The 12,315-nt window shown below is 34.8% G+C and overlaps 2 protein-coding genes across 2 annotated transcripts; one reads left to right on the top strand and one right to left on the bottom strand.

The window, feature by feature from the left end:
• The first annotated feature begins 2,545 nt into the window (after positions 1 to 2,545).
• On the top strand, positions 2,546 to 4,566 carry LOC134268699 (probable ATP-dependent DNA helicase RecS). Its single transcript, XM_062750942.1, has 2 exons — positions 2,546 to 2,982; positions 3,426 to 4,566. Exons 1-2 carry the CDS (start codon positions 2,546 to 2,548, stop codon positions 4,564 to 4,566), a joined length of 1,578 nt encoding a protein of 525 aa, XP_062606926.1.
• Positions 4,567 to 5,708: 1,142 nt separating this feature from the next.
• LOC134268698 (uncharacterized) lies at positions 5,709 to 10,978 on the bottom strand (the record flags this gene model as incomplete). The annotated part of the gene is given in 6 exon segments (XM_062750941.1): positions 5,709 to 7,207; positions 7,367 to 7,566; positions 7,674 to 7,795; positions 8,859 to 9,640; positions 9,643 to 10,048; positions 10,523 to 10,978. Coding segments are annotated over 6 exon segments (2,814 nt in total), but the record flags the coding sequence as incomplete, so codon positions are not given.
• Positions 10,979 to 12,315: the final 1,337 nt, after the last annotated feature.

Below are 12,315 nucleotides of genomic sequence, written 5' to 3'. Positions count from 1 at the left end.
TACCTGTTTGTCTGTGTAACATTGTACTTATGACTGTGTTGTTTATTTTTTCAGTTTCTTACTACATACATTTACTATTCAACAATAAATCAAATGAAGAAAAGCGCCTTAGTTCTTTACTAAAAAGGCTTTACAGTAAATTTTCAAATATTTAATGATAGGATGTTTTGCAAATTAATTTTTTTGTTTAAGTTGTCTTAAAAAGTACGTCATTTTTCATCTCCAGATGCGGTGTGACAAAAGAATCGTGATTTTTCGAATTTTTAATCCTATTCATACTCTGAAATATTTTAAAAGACACATTTCCGCTGACATATTTTTTATCTATGCTGAAAAAATTCAATTATCGACAGAGTAATGGGCCCAGAAACACGGAGAATCAAAACTCCGCTCAGACACTGTGGGGCGTAGTATTTGTCACTCAATATCTCAGAAATAGGTCTAGAAACCTATTGATGTAGCTGCTTTATGGTATCTGGGACATACTAAATAAGATATAAAAAAAATATTAAAAAAATTAAACGACAGGTATTTTTTCAGCTAAAGGTCCTTCTTCCTCTTAATGCTTTGAAATCTGCTCTTTGGTATTAATCAACCATTTATAATGAAATCAAATTTATGATAAAATTTCCAGAATTTTGCAATATGTGCCCCCAGAGTCATAGTTTCCTGTCGGGTGTGGTGAACAACTTGTTATAAAGTGGAAATGGATTTTCTTTGTTTCTGCACTGACCTCTCGGTATTAAGTACCCAAGTAAGCAAGATAAATGTATTGTTAAGATAAGCAATGGTGACCTTTCAAAATTGAGAATTTCATGGCCTTTGGTTGAAAACACGAATCAATTCAATTGCTGAAAGTTGTAACATGATACTTAGGTGACCTAGAAGTAAGGGCGAAACGATTACACGTGTAAACGGCGACGTTTCGATTAAAATGCTCTAAACGTTAACGAATTGAGTAAACGTTTACACGAAGGTCATAATCAATGTCTACCAGAAATAAAATCTGACACAAACAAGTTGTTTTATTTTATATTTACCAAAGAAAACACAGTCTGTCTGTTACAAATTTACTTACGAACAATTGTTTTCTGTTTTAATCGATACCGGAAACAATATTTCACAAAACTATTTAAAACCCAATGCGGTCTAACATTTTTAATTCCGATTTCCCAGTAGCGAAAACTAGCAGTATATTATTTTATTTTTCCAAGCATATGTTTTAAAATAAATAACATTTAATGCTGCGTTTTATTGCTAAGAAAATACAAATTGTCATGCTTATAACGGTAAATTGTTGAATATAGAGCTTTAAAATATTGAACGTAAACCGGATCCATCATTGTTATCGTGTAATTTTTTTTATTAAGTATATCAAAGTTGTCTTTTAACGCCAGAAAATTAAAAAAAATAACTAATGTTGAAGATCTCAAAAAAAGGAGTGAGGTATGGAAATATTTTACTGTATTGAAAATAATGGTAAAAAGACGGTTAAATGCAATCTTTGTGCCATTGAACTGTCTTATGCAGGGAGAACACAGGCACTATGATGAACCACATTAAATTCAAGCATAAATCGACTAACTTAAGCAAACCAGTCGCCCAGCAGTTAAAACAAGCACCAATTGATTTGCTTTCAGATCTCCTTTACTTCTATCAGTAGCAAGATGTTCGAAAGTTACACAAAAACTAGCATTAATGTGTGCACGTGATCTACGACCGTTGAGTATTGTAGAGGGGAGAGGGTTTCAGGAATTCTGCACAGAGATGAATCCACAATCTAAAGTTCCGTCCCGTACAACCATTTCAAATTATGTCACTCTCCAATACAATGATGCTGTTCAAAAATTAAAAAACGTCATTAAAAACCAAATTTCTGTTGCGTTTACGTCTGATCACTGGACTAGTCTGGCGACAGAAGGTTACATAACAATGACGGCTCATTTTGTTGATGACCAATGGAACTATCGTAACTCGGTTCTGGCTTACAAGAAAAGTTACAGAGCGACACACAGGAAACTACGGCAAATGGAATCCGTTCAATTTCAAATGAGTTTGGAGTTAACAACACACAGATATGTGCTATCGTGACGGATAATGCTTCGAATATGGTGCTATTGTGTTGAGCATCTCGGTGGAAACATAGACGATGCTTTGCTCACACACATTGCAGTTAGCAATTCGCGATAAGTATGGATAAATGCAAGTTCTCTATCGAAAACAATTGTACAACAAAGAAACTTGTTTCTCATTTTCTAGAAAATCGGTTATTGCTACTAACGAATTGCATGTTCACAGAAACAAATGTCCCTCCCTGAGAACAATTTGATCATTGACTGTCCTACGCGTTGGAATAGTACATTTGATATGTTTGAGCGTCTGCAGGAGCAACGTATGGCTGTGTATGCAAACCCTTGGCAGATTACACCACTAAAACTGTGGCCCGCAGTGGCGACGCCAAGCGGATGTTCTGTATATTAACTTCAAAATCTAGCCAATCGGGTAAGGGCTTTCATAATGCTGTTCGTGTATGAAAAAAACCATAATGGCGGAGACCACGAAAGAAAAGGTTGAGAAAGTATTTCAAGTGAAATTAACGGAAGATCAGTTACGTGCTATAGAAAGTATACAGCAGGGAAAAGATGTATTCGTAGGTACCAGGACAGGGAGTGGAAAGTCACTCATATATGAGAGTTCCCCCGTTGTGTTTGGACAATCGGCCGTGTGTGTCATAGTTTCCCCGCTTCTCAGCATCATGAAAGAGCAGGTAAACAGACTCTCAGGACTGGGTTTCCGGGCAACATACATCGGAAAGTCAGATTGCCGAAAAGATGATGTGCGTAAGGGTTACTACCAGTTCTTATTTGGAAGTCCTGAAGCCTTGGTTGGAAACGACGAGTGGAGAGAAATCTTCCGGGATCCCGAATTTTCAGCAAGACACAAGTTGACAGTTGTTGACGAAGCCCACACAGTTTATCAATGGTATGTTCCCATAATAATTCCATAATTTCACAGCTGTATTATTTTACCAGAATGCTAATCATATCCCATTCCAATGGATAATCACATCTTAATTTTACCAGAATGCTAATCATATCTCATTCCAATGGATAATCACATCTATCTATCTATTGATCGACACTACCCGCCATCAAATTTTGAGTACTCTCAGTAGAACACAAGTCCTGACATTGGTGTAAATTAAATTGAGATTTCAGGAACCAAATAAATCTAACTGATATAGCGCATAAAGTCCTGGAGTTTAAAAAAATCTCATACTCTCCATTTACATATTCATTACACATGTATATTGAGGAGGTGGGTTGTTGTGTTCCAGGGCATTATTTGCTACTTATTGATCAGGTACCTGTGGTACAACATAAACAAAATCCTTAATGATAATTTAAGTTACTTTGATTTTTCAGGGGTGAAGGGCAGAAGAATGAGGAAGCCTTCAGAACATTTTTTTCAAAGATTGGTGAGCTTCGATCCCTTAGCCTGACTGTGCCCTTACTTTCGCTGACAGCAACAGCTAGTCCATCAAACAGGAAGAAAATCATGAAAAGTTTATGCTTCAGGGAAGATTATGTGTGCATACTGGACAGTCCAGACAAACCAAACATTAAAATAAATGTGAAATGCATTAAAAATAATGCAGATATTAGTGACACATTTGAATGGCTTATTGAAACTCTCAACAGGGACAAAATAAACACCCCCAGACATGTTGTATTTTGCAACAGCATAAAAGACTGTGCCTTACTCTACAGTACATTTTTAAGGAAATGTGATTCTTCCATGTTACATATGTTCCACAGCAAAATAGCAGAACACGTGAAAGACAAAATTCTTGTGGACATGGAGTCTGAAGAAGGACAAATAAGAGTCCTTTTCTGTACAAACGCTGCTGGGATGGGAGTTAATTTCAAGGGCCTACACAACATCATACATTATGGTCCACCACGAGACTTGGACAGCCTTACGCAGCAGATGGGCAGGGCAGGAAGAGACAATGAATTTTCCAATGAATTAATACTTTACAAGAATCACAAAGGGCATTTTAAAAAAACTGACCCTGAAGATTTATCACTGATAAAGACAGACAATCAGTGCAGAAGAAGCATTCTGTGCAAAGCTTACAGTGCACCTAGTCATATTTATGAACAAAAGCACAAATGCTGTGATGTTTGTGAGAAAAAATGTGACTGTGTAGATTGTCCCAAGTTGACGCATCCAGCTTACCAAACAATGGAGGAATCACCACAGGATCAAGACACATTCCATCGTGAAGTCTGTGATGAGGACAAGACAACTTTAAAGCACAAGCTAGAGTTAATGCAGTCAGCCCAGAGTAGCATGCCAGATTTGTTTGGTGACCATTCTGAACTGAGAGATAAAACCATTAATAGTCTATTAGTTAATTGTCATAAAATATTTACAGTTAATGATGTGATGGAATATGCAACAGTTTGGTTAGTTGACACTGCTAAGCAAATAATTAAGATTTTTGATGATGTGTTTAATGACATTTTGGTTTATGATTCTTCCGACACAGAGTCAGATTAGAATATTTTAAACAAGAGGCCCATGGGCCTTGTAGGTCACCTGAGCATCATGCAACAACTTTCCAATGATTGAGTTTAGTTCATGTTTTAAAATAGACACCATGGCATTCAAAATTTTGAAAAAGGAACCATTATTCCTCATAAGTATATAGTTACATTTAACTTAATTTCACTATAATCAATAGTGCCCCCCCCCCAACACAACAACCCCTGACCCTAGGGCCATAATTTTGGAAGAGACATTCTTGCTCATCATAACTATGTGCTTAAGTTAGTTTATTTAATACCCAGGAGCAGAGAAGAAGATTTTTAAAGAATTAATGTATTTTCACTATATAATCATTAGAGCCCCACCCTAACACAAGAACCCCTCACCCTGGGGCCATAAAATTCATAATTTTGAAAGAGACATTCTTGCTCATCATAACTATGTGCTTAGTTAATTTATTTAATTCCCAGGAGCAGAGAAGATTTTCAAAGAAATAATGCACTTTTACTAAATGATCTATATAGCCTCACCCTGACCCCAGAACCCCTGACCCTGGGGCCAGATTCACAATTTTGGTATAGGAATCAATACTGATTACAATCATGCCAACAGTTTGACTGCTTGATGTCCAGGAGTAAAGAAGATTTTTAAAGATTGTATTAATTCTAGTGGTTTTGGCCCTACCCCTCAGGCCCCAGGGGGGCAGGGACCATTAATTTCACGATTTTTGTTCCCCTTCACCCATAGATGCTGTATACTAAATTTGGTTGAAATTGGCTCAGCCATTCCAGAGAAGAAGCTGAAAATGTTCAAAAGTTTATGACCGATTGACGACGGATGAAAACAGATAGCAATAGTCACCTGAGTGACCTAATAATGTTGACATTTAGTCTGTTCAGCATATTGTAGATTTACTACAGTCGAATTATCTTCTGTATAATGATATTAAACTTGATCCATTTATTTTTTATCTTTTTTTATTTTTGGGATACTATTCACAAAAAGCAACATATCATTTTGTCATTATTTATCCACTAAACAACAACAACAACAAAAAAACAAGTTAATCATTGTGTCAAAGTGAAATGGTTTGTTTTGAGAATTACACAAGATGCAGTAAAGTATCATTTTGTAATTCCACTATACAGAACAATAAAAAAAACATGTTTTAACATTTAAAATTGTGACAAAGTGAAATGGTTTGCTTTGAGAATTACAAAAGATGCAGTAAATTCTTTTCATACTGGGCCAAATAATCTTGAATATATAATGACATAAAATATATAGATATGTATAAGCCAATATATGTATATACAGTAAAACTTGATACCTGTGAATTTAATTCGCTATAACCGTAATTTGTTATATCCGTATAACCAATTCATATAACCATTATAGCAAATTTGCAATATGCAAGTATTACTACCAAATATGTTAGGGAAGCAAATTTTGCAAAATATATCTTCAATAACTAAGGTTTTATTATGAATTGAATTTTATATACAAATGCTAAATGGTAATAAGTCAGTTCAATTTATCAATTTTTTATAATCTTTCAAAATTTCTTATAAAAGATGTAAATTTTATCATATTTAAACTCAAGGGGACTCAAAATCAGTTTGCAATATCCGTAAATTCATGATATCAGAGTTCGTTATAACCGTAAAATTTTACAAAGATTTGTTAAGAATTTTGCCGGGGACCCAGAAAAACTTCGCTATATCCTTGAATTCGCTATATCCGTGTTTGTACTAAACAAGTTTTACTGTATATCAAAATACATCTACAATGTAAACACTTAAACTTCAAATCATTTCATATGATGCAATTTCCTTGTGCTTAGATATCCAAAGATGAAGCTTGTGAAGATTAACTTTTTCAAAAACACCCTTAAAATTCTTAAAGTTTTCAAATTGTCGTCCTGGAATGTTTTTAAATAGACCACCTGAAATCACTTCATTCAACATAAGAGCGATGTCTGCTGACTTGTCAGATCTGGTTCTGGATTTTCCTGCAGCTTTCTTAGACAGCTGTTGCCTAATGTTCTCTTTTAATTCCTCCTGAATTTGGCAAGCAAGTGCAGTTGTTTGTGCACTCTTCAATGTGAAATTTGCACCCTGCTCTTTCAGCTTCTTCTTGATTAACTGGACACAAAGTTCAACTAAATTGTCATTTGGAATGTTCCCATCCACAGTTCCGCTGATATTTGCTGTGGTATTCCACTTATACTCCATTGCTTTCTTAGGTGAAAGCACTGCTTGTTCATATGCCATCATCCTCCACAGCCACAACTGGTATTTAGTGTGCCCTGCAACACTGGCACAAAGCATTTCCAATTTCGCATTCAGGAATATTCTATCTCCATCACCCATTTTATATGCATCACAAGTGTCTCTTAATATAAGAGCGGTTTTCATGAATGATGCACGCCAAACTGCAATCTTGTCTGTGTGCTGGGTGTCGTGAACTGTTTCAGTAGGAAACTGCCAGTTATGTTCCTTCTCCAAGTGGCGTTTGAAGTAGCCAAGTGTCTTGTATTTCTTTCTGCATGTACACTCATATTGTTTCAGCATTGGGTCAAACATGTTTTTAATAAGAATATCCTGTGTATCTCTTTCAGCAGACCGCGTCATTTCTTGAAGATCAGTTGAATCTAAGAGTTGAAAAGAAAAAAAGAGATACAACTCACTTTGATGTGTATATACACACAACAACTGACTCTCATTACAAAAATCAACTTTACAAAATTTTTCTCGGTTAATAAATACAAAGTTTGGTTCAGTAGTTATTTGCTTGCAGTAAATATGCTAACCTTGTAGGTTTATGTGCTTGTCAATGATGGCCTCTGCCAACTTCTTTAACCATGAGAACTGGTCCTCAGCACTAAACAAGGATAAGGTGTTTGGGTTAAACTGTTGAGGAGATCCATTGATATCTTCTAAACCCATGACATCCATTGCGGCCCCCAGAATGAATGCATCTAAAGCATCCTCCACAAATGCAAAATGAGCTCTAAATTGACAACCACAGAAATTAGTACATGCAACACATCTGAATATTGAATAAAAGACAACATATGCCTGGATTTTTTTAAAGTGAGGTTCACTCTGAGAACATACCTGAATGCTTCCACAACTCTTTCTTTTCCAGTGACATCAACTCTATGAATGACATTTCTTAACTGAAATAAAGTCCCTTGTTCAAAGGCAGAGGATGGTTTGTAGAACTCCTGGTATATGAACTGTAAAATAAATTAATAGTTTCATATAAAAGAATCTTATCAAGTAGAAATTTTCATATTAATAAGAATTTAATTTTGTTAATCAAAAATTAAATATGAACTTTTCAATGTGTGGTTTTTTTTTTAATAATTTTTCTTTTTCAAACAGAAATGGGAAAAAAGTATTTCTAAACTTAAAAATCTATGAACAGATAAGCTTCAAAGCGTCCCATTCTGTAAATCAGAGCATTACATGTTTTGAGTTCTACTGTCAATTCAACTGCTATGCGAGACAAGGGCTGGGACCATATCAAGAAACATTATCATAAATGTTGATTCTGTATAAGGATCATACTGAAATAGTGCTAAAATATTTTTTAAATTTTCTTATATTTTCTTTGTTTACTTTACATTATGGGTTTAACTTATAAATAAATATGATTAATATAAATATGAGATGCATAATGATTAAAACCACTTGATATAGAAAAAGTTGTATCATCACAGCCCTATTGCTAGAAGATAACTAAGATTTGCTTTGCAGTTGTAGTTTCATAATGCATAATGATTTGAAAGACTCTAAAATCAAGCACTAAGTAACAAAAAAGAAAATTAATATTAGTAAAAGATAAAATTAGTATTAACAGAAGGTCCATGGACCACAATGCTCACCATGGAAGTTTCAGACAGACTGATGAAAATCAGAAAAGCTCACAACAGGTGAGCTTTTTGAACAGAAAAATGGTTCATGCTTTTAACTTAACTATCTATTCCAACGTCTTGTCCTGCCAACAAACTTGAAGTATATTTCAAGGGGATTCTTTTTCCATCATATAAATTTATTCATCTATTTGTGTGTTCATTTTTGTCTACTGTATTTTTATACTGATAAATATCATTGTCACTTATCTCTGCTTGTATTCAAGAGCCTGTAGGTGGTAAATAGGACCAATAGGTTAGTTTACTTTTTCACACAACTATTGATTTGTTGACAGTGTATAGAAATGTTACCTAATTCAAAACTTACAAAAAGAACAAATAAAAACTGGCAAAACTGGAACAGAACCATTGCATGCTGAAATACCAGCAGAAAGTTCATCATTCTATGGAGGCCCTCTGGTCTATGAATAATTCCTCCAAGTTTGTGGTAATTCGTCTCACAATTAAGCATAGCTAACTGTGCTGTATATGCACGCTCGTTAGTCAGTACATCACCACCAAACACTTTCCTCTCTATCACCTCCGCATTTTCTCCAGAAGTGTGTGCAATATACTTTTGGTGAATGTGTTCTAGAATACTAATCATGTCATCATGCAAGTTTTCATTTTTGTCTATCAAATCCAAAATAAAGTATGTTGATCTTTTGGAAGTTTGCTCTATGAAAGGATGGGCGATATATTTTGGTACACATTCTGTAAAGGGTTTTAGACATCCGACATGTTTTGTAAGAACTTTCAAGATGTGATGTACCATGTTGCTCTCAAAAATTTTAATTTCCTCAGAGCTGGGTAGAAATGAGTGGTTGGGCAAGGTTAAAATGTCATGTTTTGGTTTATCATCTGGCAAACTTGGAACTAAAACTCTTCTCTGGAGACCAACCAAGAGAAACCAGTGAAAGCTCTTTCTTTGCTTTTCTTTTGTCATTGAAGACGTTGATTTTAGTATGTCCAAGTTGTCACCAATTACATCAAATGCTGGTTGAATGTCAGATTCTTGTAACTGAGCTTCAAGTCGAGAAGCATACTTCTCACCATAATATCTAGTAGATTTACTATTTGACTGGACCACCCCACTATTTGGACTAACTTCAAAACATGAGAACATGGAGACAGCAGGACAATGTATCACACCAATACTAGTAAAATGTTAAGTGGTGAAAGCTGATTGGTTTGTGGGGCTGTACATCTAGATTTGTAAGAATCTACTGTATCATATGACATGGATGACTTTGCAACTACTATACCCTGATTTTCATTCTTAGTTGAAAATTTCACATCAAAGTATGGGTGAAATATTGCACTACCTTGTGAAGTTTGTAACAGACTGGAACTTGTAAACTGGCTTGAGCTGCATGTATCAGTTACATCTTTTTCCTCAAGAAGTGTTACCATTTCTTTGGTTTTCTCCATTTTGTACCGAATACTTGATTGATGTACTTGACGGATGATTGTTTCTTCAATCTTTTCTTTCTGTCTGTTCACCAGTAAAGTGTGTTTCTTTTGAGTTGATGAACGTCCAACAGAGAGTCTTAGATATGCCAGCAAATCTATTGTCTAAAAACAAATACAGTACATATAGCACTGAGTACTATGAAAAATACACTACCTGATGCATGAATATTTAAGCTTGGTCTAATAATTTGGGGGTGATATTTATAAAGTCAGATTGGTTTTAGCATTTGCTCAATATTCATTAAAACATTACAATTTCTTATCATTTCAACCAAAAAATAAGATTAAGGAAATTAATTATTACTGATCAAAATTTTGTCAAAATTGTTAGCAAAGAAGAAATGTTAAATTAGAGAAGCATTTGTAATATGGAGATATGCAGAATGCAGTTAAAGTTGGAAATGTTTATAAATAATAATATGATTGAAAAGTAATACTGATCAAATCATCCAAAACAAAAATACAGGTTTTACTAAAAATTGATGCATTATCATTTATGTGATGATAAATATTTATATTTTACATGTTAAATCATGTTCAATTGTAATAATGATAATGAAGCATATATTCATTTACTTCATCTGTGGCTCCACCATGCTCCAGTAGCTGACCAACTACATGATGAATCAATGACATATTTTGATTCCTATGATGCAGCAATATGGCTGCTGACGACACCAAAGCCACTGGTTCTGTAGTGTTCATAATGTCTGATAGCAATTGGGAAAAACCAGGAGCTCTTTTCCTCAATTCAGTAGCAATCTCCTGAAAATCTACAGAAGCCAAACAATCAGGAGAATTGCCTCGCAAGACAGATGCATCCTTCTTGCCACAAAGTAACCTACATTCTTCTTTCACATATTTTGTTATTGTTTTGAAAGCTTTTTCTTTGAAGCCTTTTGATTTTAATAGTTTGTTTAAAATAACTTCTGGTTTATTGCCTCGAACAAGTCCAACAACTACACCATAAAGCCCCTTTTCTTTGATAATTCTTGATCTCACTTTCTGGTCATTCTGACCTCTGTAGGACACCTACAAATGTATAATCAATGTAAATTTAAATGAACAGTTGCACTTTTTTCAACTCTATTGTTTCTCACTTTATAAGAGTAAATCAATATATTTTGCTGATTCCCTGAAAATCACTGTAAACGGACTGATTCCCTGCAAAAAAGTGTGACAGTCTGATGAACTGATACACACCTATTTGGAACACTAAGCAATTTCTTTTAATTTATATATGAAAAGTTCCAATGTGTTCCAAATAAACAAGTAAATATTCATAACGCAGCTATGTTAATGCTTTATAACAAGGTGGTGGCGTCTAATTTATACGGTAAAAGTTATGCCACTTGTATTGTGATATCAACATGGCAAACTGATGTGCACTGAGTTCTTTAATGGCTGTTGTTGTTATGATTTTATATTAATTCGTGTTACAAACTTGGACACTTGAATTAAAATTAAACACTGTTACAGCATTGATTTTAAAATTTTTAAAATTTCTTGTTTGTATCGGTATAATAAACCATTAAAGTATGAGGGAGTCGGCAAGAATCCAGTTCCCCTCGAGCAAGCCTATTTCCCTAGGTGCAAGCACAAAAATTGACAGATATAACTCAATATTCATTATGCAAATCAAAAACAAACCTTTGCTTTCAGTGGTGATAATAAAAGATGTCCTAAACGCTTTCTGGATGAAGGAGCAGCCGAAATTATTTTCCGTGGAGTGACTTGGACCTTAAATTTTCTTGGGGTAGGTGTGTGAACAATTGTCCTCTTTGTCCGAGTTGTACTCTTCGTCGGAGTGGCAAGAACTTTACTACTTGTAGGCAAGGAAACGCTATCGTGATCTGAGGAAATTCCGGTTGATGTTGTAAATGTCGAAGTCAAGACTTGTCTCGAAGAATGTAAACCATGTTTATATCGCAGTTCTTGCAATATGGAAGACTTTCTGCTTCTAGTGCCTTAAGTTTATTTTCTAAATCATAGTCAATTTTTTCCAATTTATTTAATTTGTTGAAGCAAGGGTAACACACGTACCGGGATAGACTGTCATTTTCACACGGGCTGTAAGTAAAACTTCCGACAGTTGTTTAAAAACCTTGAACGAAGGTGAAAATATAACCCTACGAAATTTCTGTGGTAATCTCCCCCCACACAATCGACAAAGTTCCATCTTAAGTCATATAGAAGATAAACACATTCTTACACATGGTTTTGATCGCCATCTTGTTTATGAATGAAAGCTGTATTTTCATTGGTTCAGAGGTCGAACCTCTGAACCAATGAAAATTTGGCCACAGTTTTAGTGGCGTAATCTGCCAAGGGTTTGTGGGGAGTGTTACGGACCTAAAACCCTTGGCTTG

The sequence above is a fragment of the Saccostrea cucullata genome, unplaced genomic scaffold (assembly GCF_032062105.1).
Source record: "Saccostrea cucullata isolate Sc308-1 unplaced genomic scaffold, CSIRO_AGI_Scuc_v1 ctg8722, whole genome shotgun sequence".
NCBI classification, from domain to species: domain Eukaryota; kingdom Metazoa; phylum Mollusca; class Bivalvia; order Ostreida; family Ostreidae; genus Saccostrea; species Saccostrea cuccullata.
The sequence above is the reverse complement of the archived record's forward strand: the minus strand, read 5'-3'. Positions and strand labels throughout refer to the sequence as shown.